Consider the following 23,332-nt stretch of genomic DNA (forward strand, 5'->3'; position numbering starts at 1 on the left):
TCGCACCTCTTCTTTCCTCAAATTGCTTGTCAAATAACTACGTATGCCTCTGGCAGTAAGCCACTACCTCTCTAGAACCTCTATTTCATTCGACCGTTGTAAACACCACCTCTAGTGTCTTCTAGGGGCAGGAGCGTTGTTGTGACCTGTTATCTATTGTTTTAAGACCGACCTCTGGCACACCTTCCGAAAATAAGCTCACTACCAGTCAACAAAATCGAAACACCAGCAGGAAATTAAAATCTCTGCAGCACAATGTATAATATCGTAAATATTATAAATTCGTGTCCTTCTGGCTGCCTTCCATTGGTATATTAAATTTCTTGCTATTCGACGATTCATCTTTGGCTGAGCAGGAATCTTCACGCGAATTAGAAGCTTGTTTTTATTTCTGTGTCCCAGTGAGCTAACGAAGCGTTCCCATGGAGGAGTATGACTAAAGTATTGCAAAGTAGGAGCATTTTCATTGTACAACCAAATGCAAATAACATGCTATGCTAAGAACAAGTTTATCACTTCTCCTTCTTTATAAGCCTCAAAGCGATGTATGTGAAAATCATGAGAATAACAGTCATTGAGGCCAGGGCGATTTCATTGTACCACAGATTATCCACAGAAATGCCTTGTAATGCCAAGTACTCATCTCCAAGACCAACGCTTCAATCAAAAAAGAAAGCAAAAGAAAGAAATCAGGGCCAACATTGAAATCCTGTAATGTGCTAAGGTGAAGCCACGCCTCTGTCTGTCGCCACCTGTGCGAAGTGCGTGGTGGGAGATCCCTAGTGACGAAAGAGGCTGGCACTATTTTTGTTTCAGGAAAGCAACTTAGGTACTTCCCCTGGTTTGAGAAGTTCATCCGAAGTATTTAGTCGAGTCGTCCTAACAATTTACTGGAAACAAAATATCTGGGTGGGGATAGAGATAAGTTAAAGAGAAAAATTCCTTCCTCAAAAACACTGATCAGTCTTGAATCCAGTGTATTAACAATAACACAACTGTATTTTCAGATCTAAGCCAAACGGTAAATTAAGATAAAAAGATTCTTTTAAATATCCTGTAAAAAAGTTGTGGGGAAAATAAAGTTATGTTATGTATGTTATGTTTGGTTATCAGGCAGGCTACGGCATGGATCTGATATCATCAGCGTCATTGTTTGTTTAACAACGTAACACCTAGGAGCTAGCACACTGTTAGCACGCTTGTTTAATTATGTACGTGCGAAAATCAAACAGATTAAAATAATACAGTCAGGTAACTAATCAGAGCTATGAAAGGTAAAAATATAAACTATTGTTAAATTATTAAGGAAAAGCAACTGATATTATCCCATGTTCTTTTTTTTGGGGTTAATCACCGAGACGGCACGTTTGGAGGATGGCATATGTGTTATAGTATACATACCATTGTCCGGTGATAACATCATTCCTGGTGCAATTAAATTTCATTCCATGAAGTTCATTTATTTCAAGTGTCTAAAATGGGGTAAGCAAAAATCGAATGTTAAATTAAAATTAGGCATCGAAACAAAAATTTACATCTAGAAAGTATCGTCATCAAATAATTGTAACTTTAAGAATACTCCCCAACATTCAAACTACATAACTCGATGAAAAGAATAGAATCACCTTTTTGAAATGGTGGAATAAAAACAGATTGTGTAAATGAAAAGGAGTAGTAATCTTTGAATAGCCCGTCATGAAGATTGTGCACAATGTAACAGAGAAAACAAGAAAAATAAAAATTGTCAAAAACCGCCAGTTGGATGTTGTGGTTGGACAGCTTTTGAAAACTCTGCATTTTTGGTGTTTATATTTTCCAAAGTTCAGTATTGATTACTGGTGACCCAAATATCGATCCCTGAACTTTGTTAAGGAAACAAAACACTAAAACCTGGTGACATAAGTTTGGTGAAGAGAGATTATAAAGCATAGGCCTGAATGAAGTGAATCGTTGCAATGGCTGCGCTATTGGCTGCCCGTAGCCAGATACAACACTCCTGTCTCAAGATGGATAGAGAAGATGCTTGAACGTATTACCGCGATGAAGTGATAAAAAGAATAAACTTCATTTTCGTACTGAAAACGGCCGAAAGTTTTTGGGAAAGTCCTGGAAATCATACGTGCTGAGTTACCAAAATTCCCGTGGAAAAGTGTTTATTTGACGTCCCTGGAGCTTCAACACGTGGGTAAACTTCTATCGGCCAAGAGCTGTACGCCCTTGTTTTTAGAAAAATCCTAAAAAGCTTTTTATATGAAACCAAAGGCAACAAAGTTGGAATATGATTTGATTTTAGTCTCTGTATGCGTTGGTATCACTTTTTTGTATTGTTACCCAACGCTACTTATGCCACAAGGTGTGATGAAAGAGCAGAGTGTTAGAATCAAACTTTCACGAAGCTTTTCATTATAAATAACATATTACGTATATAGTGTTAGTTCTTTTAAATCTAATAACTTACCTTTTTAAACAGCAATTTTATCGAAGTTTCAACTAAGTTGTTACTTTTCTTGTTGCGGTTTAGTATCTATTTTATCTGACTTTTTATTGATTTTTCACACCTTGTAAAGCTCGATAAAGCGCTTTAGAACTTTTGGAAAGGCGCTATATAAATTTACTTATTTCAACTGGCTATGGAAATCCGGTAAACCGACAAAATGATCAATTTCATGGCATTGACGGTAATTGCATTTGCTTGGTTTGATGATAGGCGTATAAAACTGAACAACTTTTATTCTAAAACTAGAATATAACGTAAGCTGTTTTACCTCTATAGCGTATCGAAATATGCTGATGTATTTTATCCACGACAGCCAATCTAAGACAGAGTTTAAATTTACAAGCACACCTCCAAAGACCTGTAGCAAAAAATAAAAAAACAAACGGTTCCAACTTAAAACAACTCAGTTAATAACTGAACTTGTTTATTTCATAGAATTTTATAAAGATCGTATAACAAGAAAAGAGTTTCCACTGAGAATCATAATGACAATCATGACACAGTAGGCTGCAGGTCAAGTCGTACGTCGACATTGGAAAACTTTATCTTTAGGAAAAACTTTTCCACCTCTGTAGGTAAACCAAAAGCAAAGTTACAGTAGAGCCCAACACGACGGCTGCAAGTTCAGAACTCGTCCGGTCATGTAACCAATGTCCAGTAAGGAAAAGTCATGTTATCCAAATAAAGGTTAGGTTAAGTTTTGAATTGCCGACTGGCCAAAACGACATCTCAATTATGACTGTGTTGAAGTACGTTTTAAGAATTTGTTGGCCCAATAATAGCAATGCTAACCAGTTGATAAATATAACTTACTGCTATTGAAACTCAAATCAAAACAGTTTAAAATATTAAACAACCAATAAGTACATTGACATACCATCATAAAAACATACGGCAGGGCAATAAGGAGGTTAGCTATAGCAAATGTCCGTACGCATGCGCTGACAAAGAAAGCGACACTACAGGCACAAAGAGAAGTCAAAAGTAGTGTCAAAGTAAAAATGAGGAACTTGTCGGCATCAGGATCCAGACCTGTAACACGAAAACAAAATCAGTATTAAACCTGTAACAACAAAACATTACACGTGTATCAAGACATCGTAATAGAATAAACGGCACGCAATGCATGCAAAAGCGATGACGTTTCACAAGGTCTACAATTTTGAGGAAATTGTCAAAACTTAAAGTAAATAAAGTAGCTGACACCTGTAAAAGATGTTATCCAACTGCAGCTACATTTTTCAAACATAAGAAGAATGTAAGTGATTGTATAAATAGATAACATAGTTAGGATCTGAAATTAAAAATACAGTACAAAACACAGGCATTTCTTTTCTTGTAGATTGCATACCAGTTTTTTTTTTTTTCTTTTTTTAGATTTCCTAGTTGTCTCAACAGAGATTGGTATATTGACACTGATGACGACAGAACGCGCATCTCGAATTCCCCAAATAAAGAAGAACCCAGACACCAGCGACTCACACTAACAGCCAACCATGTTTTAAATGTTGACCTAAGGATTAAAGATAGCAAAATTTAACCTACTGAGATTTTTCGAACAATCCAACCGTGAAATATATTGAGTCCCTCAGGCCTACTGGCCCCTAAAAAAATGATTTGCCTTTCTTAACTTATTCCATTCCAATATTATGCTGATGATACCAGTATACAAAGTGCCGACCCCTTGTTTGAATGAAGACCTAAAACAGCTAGATTTATCAAATCGCCTCAGTTGTTATGAGTGCCTAGAAGGCAATCACGCATGACCTACCTAAAGATGGAGATACAAAAAGAGTTGAAAAAAAGTGTCGCTGTGTCACGGAAAACCTACTTGAAGGCATGTTTCTTTAGTAAAGTTGAGCTAGGTGTCCTAAGGCGAACCCGAATACTCCCTAATGATTTTAAATCAATTATAAATCAATTATACAACCCATTGATTACTGCTCGCCTGTTTGGCACACAGTGATAAAGGGTTACGGACAAAATTACAAAGACTACAAATCGTGCAGCCAGAATTATCACTAGGTCTGGCTAGAAGTAGATCTGCTGATCTAAGAAAGGACCTAGGATGGCAGCCACTAGAAGATCAAACGGTCTCTTGCTCACAGCGGCCCTTTATATTATAAGCATTAGAAATTTCTGTCTACTTAATCTAATAGATCCCATCATTTATAATTTATCTCGTTCGTTTATACATTTAGTGTTCCATTCTAACTGCACGGGAGTATTTTGATTTTGTGTTCTACGCGGCGTTTTCTTGTTTTAAGTTAAACTGATTTCTGTTCGATCGCGACAGAATAAAAGCGCCCGTCGTGCCATGGCAATAAGCGATTACGTCATCGCTTAAAAATGAAACAGAAAAACTCAAAAGAAAAACGAAAAGAAGCAAAAAGGCACACAAATTACCCTCTGCGATTGTAAAACTTCTCAAAGCAACAATGCACTACAATATTATGTCAGGTTTTGGACCTTTCCTTCCCATAATATAACTTTGCAAAAGTAGCAGTTGTTTCCAGAGACTGAGACAAACGGGGTAGTTTTCAGTCAGAGTCCTATGTACTTTCTTCAATTATGGAAATCATGTTTGAAGAAAGAACCCAAGAAACGGCCTCAAAACTCCTAAAAGAGGGTAAAGGTTTAGAAACGTGAAAATGTTTCCCATTATATATTTCAAATAGTTGCGGAGTAATATCTTGGTGTCACAGAAAAATAAATCGGAACTTCCCAAAAGGTTCAACTGAGTTGGAATCAGTGTCCATTGTAGGGTGGGCTCCACAGGTGTACTGGGTAATAACTACAGTTATACTTGTAGTTTACTGACTCGTACATACCAAACCACCCCCCCGGCCCTGGGTCCGCCAATGGATAACTCTATCCATTGGATAAATCTCCATAATAACAAACTACGGTGAGATATCCACTGGATAGTGATTTAGCTAGTGGAACAACTAGGACCTGACCAGTAATGGGAAGTACGTAATGGAGTGGTTAATGGAATGTTACACTGAAAACTTGATATTGACTATGTACAATACCTGTCATAAAATAGACAATGGCTGAGAATCCAGTGATGGGAACAAGTCGCATTGGAATCAGATCACACAAAACTTTGGCCAAAAAATAAACCGAGATTCTATAATATCCACTTGCGGACTCGTGACTAATAAAAGAAAGAAGCAATGGAAGTAAAAACCTTTATAAACTGAGTTTAAAAACTATTCAGAAAAAGTAGTTAAAATATTTAAAAGGTCACACGTTTTGTGACCTTGCCATTATCCCACTATTTCTTAAAAACGCAATTTATGGCACTGGAAGACAACTAGGACCTCTTGGCTGTCATTAACAGAGTTCTCATCAACAACTGAGTGTAAACAAGAAAATAAACCAAACATATAATGGATACGTGGCAGAAGCTCTTCAAATTTTAAAAGGCCAACAAGTCCATCATATTGTATATCTAAAATGTTGTTCATAAACTCTAAAACGTATGACGATGACATAGTATTTACATTTTTACATTAACAAACTTGACATTTTTACATTGACATAGTATTTTACATTAAACTATTACATATATAACTGAATCACTGGACGCCTCAAGTCGTTAAAATTGAGTCTTTAGATGACGATTTTAAGGATGTTAACTGAAATTGTTTATTGTACTCGTATTATCAGCATAATGGAATAAAAAAAAACGAACGTACATGAATAGTGGTCTTTCCTTGATAAATAGTTCCACTGCCGATAAGTTTCCAAATATCATGTTCATCACCAGGAAGAAAAACACGCCAACTCTACAAAAAGAAAAAAGCAAGCAAAGAAACAAAAAACACAATATTTGGACAATGAGATAATACCAGCTAAGCTGATACACTATGAGTTGTACTGTTCAAGTGCTTACACGGTAACACCCCTCAGTGTTTCCTGGAAAGAAGATATTTTTTGAGAGAAATACTGCTTTGGCAAAAATCAGAGCTTGTCCTGAACCTTTGGTGCGCCTTCCTGTACTAGCAGGCGCACCAAAGTGCTTCTCTCGCCCCATGACATAAAGTGATGACGTCATCGCTTAACAAACGGAATGCAGTGCATGCAGGGGCGATGACGTTTCCCAAGGGGAAATTTGTCAAAACATTAACGTTTTGTAATTAAAAGTAGCTGACAACTTCTGTGTTGAATGATTGTTCAACAAAAAAGTTTCGTTATATTGTAGCGTGACATCCGATATACGATATACGAGACTTGACGCGAGCGACATTCAAGGTCAAGCGTTGTCTCATAATTCTTTAAACAGACCAAAATGTAGAGATGTGATCATATCTGTTCACTGAATTCATGAAAGACACATATTGTGTCTTTCGTTTATATTTAGTAACAGTCCTTTCTAGTTTTTCAGGAGTATTTTGCTTAGTGCTTTTCGCGGCTTGATCTCTTGTTCTTCTGTTCTACTTCTATTCAGTTTAATCGTGCAAAACAAAATTTGTTACAGATCACGCTGAGCACCTCATGACATAGGGCGATAGACTGACGTCATCGCTTAAAAATGAAACGAACATAACGAAGTGCAAGAAAGGGTGAAAACAGGGAACAAGACACCACAAATAAAATGCTGATTAAACACCAACCTGTTTTGTATTCCGTGCTTATCTTTCTTCATTTGATAATAAATGGCACCCACAATAAGACCAAATATAACCATAGTGAAAAACTGCAGATCAGAAAATAAATAAGTAAGAGCTAAGGAATACTGCACAGCTTTATGGATTTATTTTTAACTGATTTTAGCAGTAAGTTTTCAATTCAACTGTTCAAAGAATTTGTACTTTAATCACAGCCCATTTTCAGTTGATCACGTGTTCACGGCCCACAAGCTAGTAGCTTTATTAAGTCTGTTATCATCATCATCATCATCATCATCATCATCATCATCATCATCATCATCGTTGTTGGAACATTATATGAGCGGTCCACACTCAGGAGAGTTTATTTCGAAACACTGCACTTAGCTGGTATAATGGTGGGAAATGCAAGAACATATTTTAAAATTTGGCCTGCAAAAGCAGTATACTGTAATATTAGAAGTAACCATAGATTGTGTCAAACTCTCAACTGTCAAAGCAAGGTGCCTGAGCCATCGAAATAGGGAATTTCGGTAGTAAAGAAAGGAGCAAGGGCCAAGCAGTGCCGTGTTTATCCGGTTTAGGTTGGGCGCCGTTGTTTTGATAGCATGTCTGACATTTGGTGTTTGACTGTTGGGGTTGCTTTGAGCAAGAAGATTGGCGATTAGACGGCTACAAGACACTGTTGAATCTGCGTGTTGGACATGACAGGTCCAACTGATATTTCTCTAGCTTTTTGTTCCCGGCATCCGTCTGGTGGCTCTATTTTGAGGTTGCTACTGGAATAGGCCCCCAAATGAGGCATGGCTTCCTGCTAAGGAATGGGGATGCCGAGCACTGTGGTTAGCCACGCTCTGTTTTTCCCAAGCAGTCCACCGAATTTCAAAATGTTCCGTTTGTACGAGATTAAAAAGCGTTTTCTTTCGTCGAATGCAAAAACGTGGCTTTCTTGTTTGTTGTTTTGTTGCCAATGGATTTCATCTCTGAAATGTCAGTGCCGGATGTTACAGCTGATGTTATTGCAGGAAACCGGTAAGATCACTACAGTCTGAGGTGTAAGTACAGTGATATTGAAGTTTGCCCGTCTAAAGCAAAATGAATCGTTTAACTCTTGGGAAGTCTTTTCGGTCGAGATAATATTTCATTAGGCTATCCCGGGTTTCTTGCAGTCGAGGGATCTTTAAAAACCTGAGACAATGCCTAGAAAGGCCGATTTCGTGTTAATAAAACTATTGTCAGTGTGTATAGTGACCCAATAATGATATCGAACACCAACGCATCTGTTTAATTGGAACAAATGCCAAGAAAGAGCCGAGCTTATCAAGTTGTGCTGGTTCACTAAAATATGTCATATCTCACGTTATCACAGTTCTAAAATGCCAAGTCCAACAAAGTTTACAAAGTCAACAAAGCTGTTCAGTTAGTCGTATCATTGGGAAAAAGCTGTTTTATAACACGTAATATTTTACTGTAAAAAATAACCTTTTGTCAATTCCTAGCAAAATATCGTAATTTGATTGAATAATTTGAGTGTTGAAATCACACCTAAAGGTCTTAATTCTTAGGGTTAAATCTACCCTTAATCTTTTTGCTTGTCTGCGAACAGCGAAAACCATAAGGTTAAGGGTTCTTTCGATGACTATAGTTTTGTTCTGTTTTGTTCTGTACACTGAGTGCGTCCCCAAATGCCTTCGTTTTCAAACAAATTCCATTTATCAATCCCGTTTTAAGTCCTTTCTTTCTTTTTTTGCACATGCAAGTATAACGAAATGAACATGAAATGAATCTTTTGCAATCGATCCCTGCTATCGATGATTACAACACACAGAAGGAAAGATAAGACGTCAGGCTATTTTAGTTATAAAATACCAAGACTGTTTACAGATAGGGTCACAGAAGTCGTCGACTGGTTATGACTAAAGCTCCAATCATGAAGAATCTTATTTTGAGCCCAGCAGTTCTGCTTTTAATTTTGGTTTGTTTTGGGGAAGGAACGATTTGGGAGACAAAGGAGGATATCTATGAAAGTAAGTTATTCCACAATTAGACAAAGGATACATCATCAAATACATAATTACTGGGTTATAAAACATTACTCTGTGAGTTTTACTCGTTACTTGGTCACTGTAGAATGCTGAAAACAGTTCAAACGGTAATTGCACTGTTCTTTGTGTTACACATAAGTGATGCAAAAAGTAAAATAAAAACTTTTTACCCCTATACGTCCAATTTGCTCATGCACACAACAGTAAACCAGATTATCAAACCAACCATTACACGGACCTACATGAAACATGCTATTTTTAATTGTTTATCTAAAAAAAGAACTTGACCCGAAGTTTTAAGTTTCTTCTTTACAAGATATTTTCTGCCGAGTTAGCAACATTAACAAATCTTTACTTCAAAACTCTGTCCGAATTTTTGGCATACTCACAAATGCATAACCGTTGTGTCACATGCTTATCAACCTTTGCAGACTTTGCAGGACCACGCAAATCCATGTTACTGTTACAGTAACATCGAGACACTCTGTTCTCCAAAGCCATTTCTAACACCAGAAATGCAGTCTGCTTCCGTCCTTACACATTTACTTTACACATATACCTTACTCATTTTACTCTACGAAAGCTGCTCTCTACTTCATACATTTTAATACAACATGGTAATGATAAAACGTTCTTTCTTCTCATGCCATTTAATACTTGATCAGATAATTTCACAAAAAAGGTCAGCCTTTGAGCCTGTCATAATACCTCAGTCCCACATTTACAAATATACCGACTCGCTTTAAACCCGAGGCTTGTTTTCGCCGGAGTTTTGAAAATGTTAACAAGGGCAATGAGCCAGTTGTTATCTATCTACAATCAAAAAGAAAAAGAAAATTAAAACCAATATTAAAACACTTTAGAAGTGCCTAATTGAAGCACTTTGGTTTTCGTTTTGTAAGGTTTTCAGATGATCCCTTCACTACAAGTAACCAGGGATAACCTAATGAAATATTTTCTCGACCGACAAGACTACCCAAGAGGCAAGCGATACATTCCTTATTACGACATCATTTTTATCCTCGACTCATCCTCGTCCATTTCCCGGGCAAACTTCAACCTTAGTTTGCTTACAGCTCAGAATTTAGTGGAAAGGTTCGATCCTGACACACAGTTTGCTGCAGTATCATTCGGCACTGATGCTGTCCTCAACTTTAATTTCAACTCGTCCAAGGTAAAAAGTTTGTTGGCAGCCATTTCTATTCTTTGACTGAACTCTCTATATACGAGTAACAAACTTGGATACAATATCAAAAACATTTGTTACCTCCAAACAGTGGAATTCATTATTATTATTTTTTTAAAGTACTTTATTTGAGCATCTTTAATATTATTAACATGTAAGTAAATTCTCCTTTGTGTTAAGCACATTTACAAATTCAGTTACTCAGATGAAATTCAGACAGTTTAGTGTTCACATACTTTTGCTGTAAACAACTGACAAGTAATAGACAGGCAATCATTGATATGACGGTGATATGACTTTTCCTTTTTCCTTCCTGTATTGATTTCCCCCGCATCCCTAATTTCCTGGATCCGGCCTTGTATCTGGTGTTTGATTTATACTAAAACAAGTTCAGCCATTGACTAAATTCGTGCACGATGTTTATTATAAAGTACCTTCGTATTCATTATTTCTAAACTGCAGTGTGTTTCACTGAGTTACTGCTTTTATCAGTACAGCATCACTAACAAGTGAACAACATACTTTACCAGGTCGCCATTGAAAGCCTCGGTCACATTCAATATCAAGGAGGAAAGAAAAACACCTTGGATGCATTAAAAAAGACACAAAACATGCTTTTACTGAACCGTGACTCAGGCGTGCGTGACGGTAGCCGTAAGCGAGTGTTACTTGTAACTGACGGACCATGTGAGCGGAGCCTGAACGACACAGCAAAGCTACAGAGACTGATTTGGGCGACTGTGCAAATTAAAACACTGGGGCCAGAGGTGTTTGTTGTTGCTGTCGGTCACAGGATTCCCAGGATTGAAGAGCTTCTTTTGATACCGAGTTCTTCTGATGTGCATTTCTACCGTGTGTCCAATATGGCGGCATTTAAGAAGCTAGTGGATGGGATCGCTGCGCACATCGTTTATCAAGATGATTATTTTGTGCCATAATATCGGTAGAGGTTAGCAAACGTGAACAGCTTAAAAACACCAGTGATGTTTATTACTTTTTGTGTCCATTACAACTGAGCAATATTTGGCTGAATATTTCCAACCTCGTTCCCAGGGTGGGAACGAGGTTGGAATATTTCAACTTTTAACAAAACTCCTACAGAGTTTACAGATAATGCGTGTCATCATATTACCAGCTAGCACTAGCGAGGTGGAAAAAATCCGCTCCTGCGTGTCATCCCAATCTAAATGTGAGCCTGCTCGTACGCTTAATGTCGGGACTGCTTGCTGTAGATGTTTTGAAACTAATTAGTGCCTGAAGAGATGTCGGTTAAGGAGGTTTGGGTGCAGTCAATTCAAACATCGTCATAGTGAACATTTCTAGAGATTTGTATGAAATACTCAGTAAGATTTGTTTTACGAGAAGGTAGAGCAGTTTTCAATTGAGTGTCGTAAAACCAAAACCAAAGTAGTTGCTTTAGCCAATCACAAAGGACACAGACAATCAAGTGAACCAATCAAAACTCGAAGCAAATACATGTAGCTGGCACGAAGCGCGGAAAAACGTGCGCGAGCAAGTCATGATTGGTTTTGGTTTTAGTTCTGATTGGCTGAGAAAGTGGCGCGAGATTTTTGAGCCAATCACTAAGTGTAGTTATGCAAAACCAAAGCAAACGCAATTTACTTTCGACACTCAAGTGAAAACCGCTCTAACAGTAGAAAGAGAACTAGGTTACTCTCACCTGCAAAATGGAAGTTTGTGGATTTCTGATGATGTTTTTTACTGCTCGTCCAGAAACAGTTACCAACTGAAAAAACAAACAAACAAAACAACAAGGAACAGAATATAAGATGCCTGACAATACTGCTTGATCATTGTAACAGGGCACTTAAGCCTAAGCAATAATGGTACCTTTATGACAATGGTACTCTAGTAAGATGGCTTCTTAGCAACAATGGTACTTTTTATTAACAATAGCACCTTAGAAACAATGATACCGTTATGACAATAGTCCTGCAGTGAAACTGACAGTATTTCAGTTCCTACCTGACTGAAGAAAGAAGTTGCATAAGTAATTTCTTTCTCATTAGAAGATCCAATTGTCCGTACGCTAGTTGAAAATTCCTCCAAAATTGGTTGGGTAGTCTGCAGAATTTTCCTGGCATATTCTGAATTTCTATACATCTCAGGCAAATTAAAATGTTTTAGCGAAGAATGTCCCTCTTCCAGTGACAGCACCGTCGTTTCTAAAATACACAATAATCTTTAATAAGGATGCAAAGTGTTTATAGAAGGCTCTTCCAAACCGTTAAAGAGGCGGAGTGATCTAATAGTTAGCAAGTTGGACCCAGGATTGTTAAGCGGTCCGGTACAAGCCCTGACCAGTGTTGTTGTGTTGTGTTCTTGATTAAGACATTTTACAATTGGACTGCTTCCCATTCAGGGGTAATACAGTTGAATTCCGTTAACTCGAAAACGGAAAATCGAAAATGGTTCGAGTAAGCGGAGGTTTAAGTTATCGAGGGTAACATTCAGTAGTGAGAAGATGACCTGGAGGGGAATTAAAAAAGGTTCGAGTTGGCCGCGGGATTCAACTGTAGCAACACTCTTAAAGTTTCATGCATATTATAGAAACCACAGTTTAATATCAGACCTGATGAACAGTTGATGAGTCAGCTGATCCACACGGAACATACTCCTTGTACGAGGTCGTCATGTTTGTTAAGTTAACATACGCCAATTATTCAGTTGGCTTAGAAGAACTCGAAACAGTGTGAACTAAATCTACTTAGAAGGATGGCAATACCTGAGCTGTCACTAAGAGAATGTCTTTGTGCCGCCTCTGAGTCAAATATGACATCCATGAAGAAATCTGCTGGGTTGTTGTGTTCCTCGCATATGTAACCTTAAAATTCAAAACAAAATTAAAATATTGTGAAAACAGCTTACCGTTTGAAGAGATACATGAGTGGGCACCAGGAGAAAACGAGCACTGAAGTAATATCTTAAAAGACATGTTTTTCGTACAGGATAGTGCCATGGCCTAATTTTCTAAACAACAATTGTGCAGTTATTTTCTAAACATGTATGGTAACCTGACCAAACTGTGTTTATGTTCTAACTATATTATAAAGATTTAATTTGTATTCTCCTTATACTTCTCCTTCTTCTTAGTAGTAGATGTATAGTAGTACCAGCGTAGCATAATAATTAAAAGTCTGCTGTTACAAGATGGTTGAACAATTATTGCGCCACAAATAATCCTTATCCAGTCAGCCATGCAGTCAGTCAGTGGGTCAATCGATCGGTCGGTCACGCAGGCAGTCTTTCAGTCAGTCGGTCTATGTTTCACGGTACAAACCTGCCAACTGGCAAATTCCTACCAGAACTTTACCTATATCTTCAAAGTACTTGATTGCCTCAGCTGCGGAGCCCTGGTATACAAACTCGCCGTTGGACAACAGTGAAAGGGTGTCAAACGTTTTAAAGATGGAATAGCGAGGCTGATGAATGGACATTATGACTGTTTTACCTCGACGACCAAGCCTACAAAATGTACAAAAAGGTAAGTTTAATGTGAAAGGCCACTTTGAATGTCACAACAAGGAACACAACATACCGGGTATACACATTGTCATAACACAATTAGTGATCGGAAAATTTTGTTGAGCTTAGTCAAATATGTCAAATCAAAGGGGCGCAATGGTATGTCCTGGACAAGATATAAGTATACAAGTGACTAAACGTCATATTTCTGTATTGGGTGAGTAGGGGCGGCGCAGTGGTGGGAGCACGAGGCTTCCACAAATGCGGCCCGAGTTCGGTTCCCGGACCTGGCATCATATGTGGGTTGAGTAAGTTGTTGGTTCTCGTCCTTGCTCCGAGGGCTTTATCCTAGGTTCTCAGGTTTTCCTCCTTCTGCAAAAACAAACACTCCTAATTCCAATGCGATCTCCATGTAGGCACACTCTATAATGAGTTCTTGAGAGCATTTTTCTGTTATGTGGGTAAATAAATCATTTACGCATTCACTAGGTTCAAAATACTTACATGTAATGAGGGAAAGACAAAATGTGTGTAAGTTGTCTTACAATGACAAGATAAGTTGTCGTAAGATAAGTTGCAAGAAACACTGCGTAGTGTACTGAATTCCGAGAAATCGCAGCAAGCTTTGCTCGGGATACGTTTGTACATCAAGAGTTGCTTTCATTCAAATGTGTAAACAGAAGAAAGTGGAAAGGTCTTCCGATGATTGTCATAAATGTAAAGCACAAATGATACAATGAAGCAATCAAAATTGAGAGTGAAAACATGAAGCCGATGCCTCAGATGCAGGAAAACACACCTAAGCCAAGTCAGCATTGGTTAAAAAATTGGTCCAAAAAACCCATTTGTTTTATTGGTTGGATGGCATTATGTACCACCTTTTTATGAGCTCATAAAGGCAAAAACGGTCTAGAAAATGTGTGCTAACTTCCCTTACCCCTGTAGAAGTTGAATAACAGATACAGCTGTGGATGCATCGAGTCCAGTGGTTGGTTCATCAAGAAATAAAACAGATGGTGACATAATCAACTCCATTCCAATGTTAGTGCGCTTTCGTTCTCCTCCTGATATACCCCGGATGAACTCATTACCCACCTGCAACAGGCAAGTTAATGATAAGCTAGGGAAACCAAGTTTTTGTTACTTAAAGGAGCTATGTAAGTCATTTTTCTTGATTAGTTATCAATTGAAGGAAACCTCAAAATAACACTTTTCTAACATGGAAGAACACCAAAGGCGTAATTAAGACCCGAAAATAAACAAGGATGTTTTTGACTGACGAAGATTACGATCGACAAACTTGGAAAAAATTGCCAATTTTTTCACGTTGCGTTGTCCGTGACACAAAAATGCCCTCCATAAGGTTAGTTCGTGCCGATCCTTAACTGAAACAAGCACGAATCAAACTTGTGTAAACTTTAGGAAGGGCTAAAATCCTCTTCAGCTTCATACCAAAATGCCACTGTTACGTTTGTTAATTTTTAACGACGACTTCACACACCGAGCACTGACATGCACATGTTTGCTTAGGAGCAAGAGCAAGATTTTTAGTCTGTTAGAAAGTCGCTCACCACTTTCAGATTTGTTTCTTCACAAGGCTCAAAATGATTTTTTTGGCTGTTAAGTTCATATTTGATTTGTTATCGATTTCGAAATTACTTGTCGCTAGGATAAAAATTACTTTAACTGTAGAATTTTGTCAAACTTGTCAAAGTTATTTTTGTTGCGTTCAGTTGTTTTATCGCTGAACGTTTACTACGTGCTGGCTTTAGAGTTATTTTTGTTGCTGGCTTCGGGGTTGTTTAGCTGCTAGGTTTGAAAGTGTTTTTAGTTGGACGAAGTTGAGCAAAATATCGTGTCAGTGGCGAGCAGATCAATTTGTCAAGGCAGAAAGCTGGGGCAATTGTTTTGCTTTTTGATCACTTTGTTTTTGCACAATTAATATTTAGGAAGCAGGAAGCACGAGCTCCCCTGCAAAAACTTTCTGAACACAGTTTTAAGCTTCTCCTTTAATGATAGAAACTGGTCTTCCTGCAGTTCTCTTCCAGTATTTGGTGTTTTTTGGTATGTCAGTAGACCTGTCAATTCACTTTTGGCCGAAAGCGCGCGCGAGCGGAGCAACATGCCTAAGAAAATTTGGTGAACCGATCAAGCCGAAAACTTTGTAGCTTAAGCTTGAGTGATTTTTGAGTTTATAAATTTTATCTTGCATTTATGGGCTGCCGTACTTTTAAAAGTTTGGCCACTTATTCACCAGCGTACAAGCAGGCATTTTTGTTTATCTGACAAAGTTGTGATATAAAGCAACAATTTCTCTGTAAAAAACCCGAATCACTGCAACCAAAATTTTGCAAACTTGAATGGACCCCAGCTCAGGAGAGAAGAAACTTCCGGCCGCAAAAATTTTACCGGTATTCCTCACACGAAACAAGCAAACTTATTTTCTATGGATTAAAGCACCTACTTTTGATTCAGCTACATGAAACAATCCCAGGTCACTCAGAGTTGCATCCACTCTCTCTTCACGTTCATATTTGCTAAGCTTGCCTGGAAGTCGTAATGCTGCTGAGAAATGCAAATTCTCCCTCACAGTCAGAGTACCCATCACAACATCTTCCTGAAATAAGAACAACGAATTAATCCCACTCATCATAATGATATTCTTTTTATTGCCATTACATTGCACATGGATATAGACGTACAAGCATACAGGTGCATTAACAGTGGGTATGATGATGGAAATGAAGAGGACAAGGATGGAGGAAGAAATTGAGGTGGCAACGACAAAGAACCCTAGGAAGAGAGTCAGAGGGAGGGAGGGAAGGAGGGGGTGGGGGGAGGGAAGGATTAGGATAAACAATTGGGTATTCAAAAAAAATCTCCTTTCTGTAAGAAATATCTTTCTTTTTTCCAAAAATGATCGTGTACCTTATTGTTACTTATTTTCGCGGGACTTAATTTTCGCGATTTTCGCGATTTTTTGAAAATCGCGAAATTAAAGACCCGCGAAAATTAATTCTAAACGATCTCTATTGTATTTATTATGCTAATTACGTATTTTTGGCCAAATCGCGAAAATTAAGTCTCGCGAAATATTCCTGTTCCATTTTCGCGAAATTAAGTGCCCGCCAAAATAAGTAACAATAAGGTAATCTATGGGTAATCCTATTTACACGAAGTTACATGTAAACAATCTTTGGTAGTCTATGGGTGAGAGATATTCACACAAGCTTAAAACTGTGATTAAAAACTGCGTCTTTAATATTATTAAAGTAGGTGTCCATAAGATAGGGTTTGACTCCATGTGACAAACCTGTACAACATATCCTGTGATACATTTAAAATTTCTGGGTTGCTCAACTCCATTAACAAGGACATGGCCCGATAAGTGTTTGCGATCTTTACGTCCAGCTAGAATGTCGAGAAGCCTTAAAAATTAGAAACAAATTGAAAATTAGTTTTTTTGGCTTGGTTCAGACATGGTTTATGTTTACAATGTACCAGGTAAGATAAACAAGTGCACATAGAAGATGGTGTCAGAGCAAATGATTGTGTTCAGAAAGGATATCACAAGCTGTGATGACTGTTTCCCTTAACCCACAGTCCTAATCCAGAATATAGCTTCCCTAAACGATCCAGGGGGGTACCCTTAATACTTTTGGGTGGGGGTGTACCACTGGGACTCTGAAACACTTACCCTATACCAGACCATCTTAGGCTGATTTTGCAACCCTATACTAGGCTAGATACTGAAAAACTACCCTATCCCAGACTTGCTTTTTTTTTTAGAACTTAATCACTCTTAGTGTTTAAAATAATTTTTTTAATAACATTAAGAAAGCCTCTTTCTCTTCTGAGTTTCTTTTCCTATTCTTGACTTAATTCTCTATACCACTGACCAGTTTCTCTCTGATTTCTATACCCTATCCCAGTCTAAACTGCTTGAAAATGATACCCTTCACAGCGGCACATACCGATATATATATGGCTCATATATGGGAGTGCCCCCCCTCCCCCCGGGGCTAAAAGACCAAACATTAACAGAAAAAGATTCTAAGTATTACAGTAGAGCCAAGGATGAAGAAAGTTACATTGTAGAAATCATGCAGCACATTGTCAGACTTACGTTGTTTTACCACTCCCTGTAGGTCCAAGTATGGCATTTAGTCCTGGTTCCATGATACCACTTCAAACAACACAACAGAAGAAGAATAAGAATAATTAACTGGTAATTAAATGGCATTTGGGAAACAAACTTACTGACAAATTACCTGATGTATCAAAATATATTTGCATTGTTATATATCATAATAATATTGATATTAATTAAATACTGAAAAGACAACTAACAAGAAGAATTGCTTTTATTGCTTTGAATTAATAAGGGGTTCTTAGGACATTCTTACTTGCCATCCTATTTATTATATAGTAATTTAAAAAGTCAGATCCAAGATAATCGATTAGTGCAAGCCATCCATTACTGGTCCATGTTTCAACATGCTACATCAAAGACTCTGTAGCATATCAAGGCTCTGTGCTTTGGCACGTTCAAACTGGTTAATACACTGACCTAGTTTATGATGTATATTCACCACAAAGTTCTTCCAAAATTTAAAAAGTTGACTTTTTATAACTTCAATTTTGACATTTGTTGGCCTCAACTGGGCACAAGTTTAGGTTCTAAGATTATATAAGAAGATAAGCCTCAAGCCAAGCCAGTAGCATTAAGGAGCCAGGAAATCTTTACTCCTGTTGGATGGGATGCTAGTCCAGGAATACCCCCCTCCCCGAAGCATTATTTTGCAGGTAACCAGTAATACACCTGGGTGAAGAGAGGCACTATGAGAGTTAAGTGTCTTCCCAAGAACATAAAACAGCGGCTCCGGCCAGGGCTTGAACCTGAACCTGTTGATCCGAAATCTGACACGCTTACTTTCATTAGGCCACCGTGCCTTCTAAGATAACATGTGTATAAATAAATGTGTACAAAAAAAATAAAACAATAAAAAAATGTGTATAAATTTTATTTTTTTTAATTGCACCACTAGTTTTAATAGTGTCTTTGACGGTGACTTTCTCATCTGTTATGAACAGATCACCATTATCCATTTGAAATTTGTAGATTCATTCATTTTGTGACTGTTGTTAAATGGAATTGAAAACTATTTAATATTATTTTACCCACCTGAGGTTTTTAATGATCTGCTTTTCTGTTTTGACTCTCTTCACCTTGGTATTGATTGAGTAACAAATGTTGTGATACGAGATCACGGTTCCACTGTCATGACCTGACTCAAATGATGATGAGTAGCTCACTGAATTTGAAGTTCGCCCTACAGGTTCATGTTTAAAGGTATTGTTATCCTCAATGCCATCTTCAATAGAGTCAGCATGTAAAAGTGGCCTCCTTCCACTGCAGGAAATATCATTTTTCTATTTGAAACACAAAACAATTGTCAGAATAAATCATTTTCATACATAGTGCAATCAGGATCAATGTCACCATAATGGTGTCAAATTTTTCATGAGTACATGAACAGAAAAAATAACAGACAGCTGTTGGCCTGTTTTTATAAGATTAAAGTCAATTTAAAAGAGAAAAAAATAAATCACTTTATTCAAGTGTCAAATGAATGTATTAATTTTTAGCACTGCTAAAAGGAGCTTCCAACTCGTGTTAATTTCAAATACATTAATTAACACGTCAGGGTTAACTTCCACTTTAAGGTACTATATGTCTTGTGTTACAAACATCTTGTGTTACAATACATCTGAGGTGAACGTACAAAAGCATGACATGGGCTGGCAAGCAATGGAGAATTCTACAAAATCCTGTTCTTAACTTGTTTACAACATTTTATTAATTGATAGACATTCAAAAATGTTTATTTCAGTACATGTTCTTGATGGCTTTATTTTAATAATGTGATCATGCAAAACCTCAGTTATGCAGTCCAGTAAAAATATCCCTTTTATGTAGAACCTGTATGACTGGTACCTGCTGATACACTAGTACAGCCTAAAATGTTTCACCATGTGCCATCTGTGACATCGATTACTCCTCTATATTTACCAGGTAAGCCAGGCGGAGGGGGGGGGGGGGATCATTGGTGATCAAGTTATGCTGTACTTCAATATAAACGCCCCCACCATTCATTTCAAACTTGGTCTGGTGGACCCGGCATTTATTTGAAGCCGGTGTTTAATTGGGGCCCAGCATTTATTAAGGAAGTGAAACTTTCTGTTATTTTTCAAGTTGATTCCCCGGGGGGGTATTCCCTATAATGGCCTATACGGGGAGGCTCCGCCCGAAAGGGGTGCCTTTTTCAGGCTTCAGGTATATAAAAGGGTAGGGATTTCACAAGTTTAGGTATATGAAAGGGTAGGATATCGATTATTTAGGTATTTTTAAAGGGTCTTCAATTAAAATATTTCGAACAAACGCACCTTAAGGCTGTATTATTTAAATTTGTTAAACTCTTCGTAAAAATAACATAAAGACTTCCTGCTTTAGGCATATGTCATGTCTTTTCGTTATATGAAAGGGGTACCTTTTCGCAGTGAAAGGTATACGAAAGGGGTGCCTTTCCTGTCAAAATGGTATATAAAAGGGTAAGGGGTTGGACCTCGGGGCGGAGCCTCCCCGTATAAAACTTTTTTGAGTAGCCCCCCCGGGGTTGATTCATTATTACCCATCCTCCGATGCCTAGGGCCAGTGTTTGTCCCACACGGACAAACTGTCCCTGGGTCTCTGCAGATGATTATTACCAAGGGTTACAGCATTGAATATGGTACATTGCGATCATGATTTGTGATAAACAGAACCAAAACAATATGAACAACATGGGAACAAGTAAATGTTACGGATATAAAGTTTTTAGTTCATAAATGACAATGGCTGGAATTGAATAAACGCCAGGACCTCGATCAAATGCCCCGACATTTATTAAAAAATTAGCAGTTTTGACCCGGCGTTTAAACGAGGCCGGCCTTTAAGCAAGAAAATACGTATTTAATTTTACTTGATAGGCTGGGTAACAGATTACTATAGCAACATTTTAAACTGTTTCAGCACTCTTACATCATGTTGCATGCTTATAACTCAAAAAACAAGCTGGCTTTAGGTAACCCTTCTATAGTCCACGAAACGAACGAGAAGAATAATGAAGAAGATACAAGTTCAGACATTTTTCAGGATTACGTATCCAAGCTTTATATAGAGTTAAATTAAATTAAATTTCATATTCCAAACGTTACGTAACGACACAGATATTTACTGTATACGGTAACTACAATTAAAGACAATAAATTTACCATCCCGTTGAAACAGTCGAAACAGTGAAATCTCGATTTCTCAAACCCGCAATGTAAACGAAAATTGGAAAGAGAATTCGAGAAATAAAACTATAGACTGAGTTCGACTGAGAGGAGAAATGGTCATAAATAAGCCTTACAGGAGCAAAAATCCCTCAATTTATTTTGGATCCACGGAGCGAGATGTGATACAATAGCCACCGTGATGCAAATAAGTTGCGGGATTCCACAGTTTGTGATTATGATACTAAAACCAGTGGCAACTGAATTTAACGTACCTTATGCATGTCTGGCGCTTGATGACCTTGATGTCAGTTTTATAATCGTGACAAACTCGTGACGGTAACTTGAGTCATTCGTGTGGGGTGTGACAACCGGGGCGTCACATTGATTAACCATTGTTTTGCGAGTTATTATTCTTGGTCAGTATTGTTTCTCGTCTTTTGTTTTCCGATTGTAAATTTGTCATAGTATATTGTTAGAGATGTTGCAATGAAATAGGTTTTTTTTAATGACAGCTGTGCCCAGTACACGAGCGAGAAGCCTCACTGTAACGCCGGAGTGTGTGACAACGTCCTCGACATGACAGCCTCGTCGTCATGTTGCCGCTAACTTGCGTGGAGGGGGGGGGGGAGGGGAAAAGCGAATTGAAATGGCAGGGAGCACCTGTATGGATAGAAGTATTTTCAGGGACGGCGAAGCCGAAAACCGAAAAATAAAGAATTAATAAGAGAAGAGTCTCTTAATCCTCCCCACTTCAAGTCACTAGTCAGCCCCCCCAGTTGGAAAAATTTTCCGCCGTCCATGATTTTTGCTATCCATGGAAAGAGAGATTTTTCCTCTTCCCGATCTTTTTTTTTCTCCTCCATCCCCTCCCCTTGCGATGCCTGCAACACAGGCTATGTTAAGGCTATGAAGAAAAGGTACATAATGTGTCCCTGTGGCTACGTTTATTTGTATTTAGAATGCATCTGAAAAATACGTTCTTATAGATCCACTTGTCTGACAGAAAACAGCGAGTAGTTTTTTTCGGGAAGGCTACCTTTATGAGTTTATATGAACTTATAAAAAGCGGCGAATAAAGAACTTGAATCAGGTCCATTTATTTAAAGGAAGAATCAAAATAAACTTGTTGTTATGTTACATTTGGAGACTGCAAAATAATGTACTCCCACCTAATAACCACCCTGTTTTTAGCCTTGGCTTTTTTGGCGTTTCTGAGCATTGGAGCATGGCATGCATTTAGTTGAATAGTATACAATTTATGAGCATGAACAGTGTGTAGTCATGGACTTGGTGTCACAGACATCAGATTTCAAAATTTCGACTTTCCCTGATAAAAAGAAGACCGGTTTATTACAAAATTTCTTGATACAGTAGTTGCCTCAGCCTTTGATTGTAGAGAAAAACATCGTGGAGATAACATTGATGGTATTAAATCAATTTCAATCTTCTTGACTTTTCTCCAAAATGTCAATTTTCCCAGACTCAAAATAAAATCCCCTGACAGCCCGCTATTCAGTCTTCTTCTTTTAGTCGATCACTATCCTGGTTCCAGAGGTATTCCTCTCTTTTCCATTTCTAAATAAGGGACGGACCATTAGAAAAGTGATGGGGGGGGGGGGGGGGGTGGGGGAAAAACCAAAAAAAAATTCATGCAAGCCAAAATGGCAAGAAAAAAAAATCGTGCAAAGGGGAAGGCAAAGAAAAAAATTCGTGCAGAAGGAAAGGTCCTATTAATACCTGAAAATACCTGCCATCATTTAACACTTGATGAGATCTATTTTTCGACGAAATATATGGTGGAGAACGCTGAAAATAGCATTTCCGAGCCTAGAAATTTCAAAATTTTCTGGGGGAGCATGCCCCCACACCCCCCTAGATGGATTGTGATCATAACATTCCTTTAGCTCGTCTCTCTCTAGCCTGCGTAGATTGCTTACTAGTTAACTCATTTCTCAAACAGATTGCAAACATGAATGGTACGATATACAGTGGTCTTAGTTTATGTTGTCAATTCCGGTCAAATAGGATTTCTGCAGTAATTATTTATGAATTTCTATAACGTATTGTTTTAGTTTTTGCATATGATTATGTCTAAGTTTTCCCACGGACTTTACACAGAAATATATGAAAAACACAAATCTATTATACGAAGTGATCGAGAAATTCATCCTGCTTTGGTGTG

At 37.9% G+C, this 23,332-nt stretch overlaps 2 protein-coding genes across 2 annotated transcripts; one reads left to right on the forward strand and one right to left on the reverse strand.

Annotated features, from left to right (window-relative positions):
- Positions 1-34: 34 nt before the first annotated feature.
- Positions 35-21,720, reverse strand: LOC144630346 (broad substrate specificity ATP-binding cassette transporter ABCG2-like). Its single transcript, XM_078488702.1, has 17 exons — positions 21,423-21,720; positions 19,016-19,263; positions 17,957-18,016; positions 17,144-17,258; positions 16,295-16,447; positions 14,768-14,925; positions 13,679-13,830; positions 13,091-13,189; positions 12,331-12,530; positions 12,026-12,091; positions 7,120-7,202; positions 6,202-6,291; positions 5,533-5,657; positions 3,375-3,529; positions 2,766-2,855; positions 1,402-1,472; positions 35-657 (listed from the first exon to the last, which is right to left on the reverse strand). The coding sequence occupies exons 1-17, from the start codon at positions 21,429-21,431 to the stop codon at positions 513-515; spliced, it is 2,019 nt and encodes a 672-aa protein (XP_078344828.1). The 5' UTR covers positions 21,432-21,720; the 3' UTR covers positions 35-512.
- On the forward strand, positions 9,013-11,706 carry LOC144630400 (collagen alpha-1(XIV) chain-like). The gene is made up of 3 exons (XM_078488767.1): positions 9,013-9,140; positions 10,061-10,332; positions 10,875-11,706. The coding sequence occupies exons 1-3, from the start codon at positions 9,026-9,028 to the stop codon at positions 11,280-11,282; spliced, it is 795 nt and encodes a 264-aa protein (XP_078344893.1). The 5' UTR covers positions 9,013-9,025; the 3' UTR covers positions 11,283-11,706.
- Positions 21,721-23,332: the final 1,612 nt, after the last annotated feature.

The sequence above is a fragment of the Oculina patagonica genome, chromosome 11 (assembly GCF_052425735.1).
Source record: "Oculina patagonica isolate OP01 chromosome 11, crgOcupat, whole genome shotgun sequence".
Taxonomy (NCBI): domain Eukaryota; kingdom Metazoa; phylum Cnidaria; class Anthozoa; order Scleractinia; family Oculinidae; genus Oculina; species Oculina patagonica.

Excerpts from the sequence above, each read along its gene's own strand:
- LOC144630346 (XM_078488702.1), bottom strand. Across the intron at positions 7,203-12,025 it reads CACAAACTTCCATTTTGCAG|TTTTTCACTATGGTTATATT; the intron begins GTGAGAGTAACC and ends TCTGATCTGCAG. Across the intron at positions 3,530-5,532 it reads CATTGTCTATTTTATGACAG|GTCTGGATCCTGATGCCGAC; the intron begins GTATTGTACATA and ends TTCGTGTTACAG.
- LOC144630400 (XM_078488767.1), top strand. The coding sequence starts at position 9,026 with ATGACTAAAGCTCCAATCATGAAGAATCTTATTTTGAGCCCAGCAGTT. Across the intron at positions 9,141-10,060 it reads AAAGGAGGATATCTATGAAA|GTTTTCAGATGATCCCTTCA; the intron begins GTAAGTTATTCC and ends TCGTTTTGTAAG. Across the intron at positions 10,333-10,874 it reads TTAATTTCAACTCGTCCAAG|GTCGCCATTGAAAGCCTCGG; the intron begins GTAAAAAGTTTG and ends ATACTTTACCAG.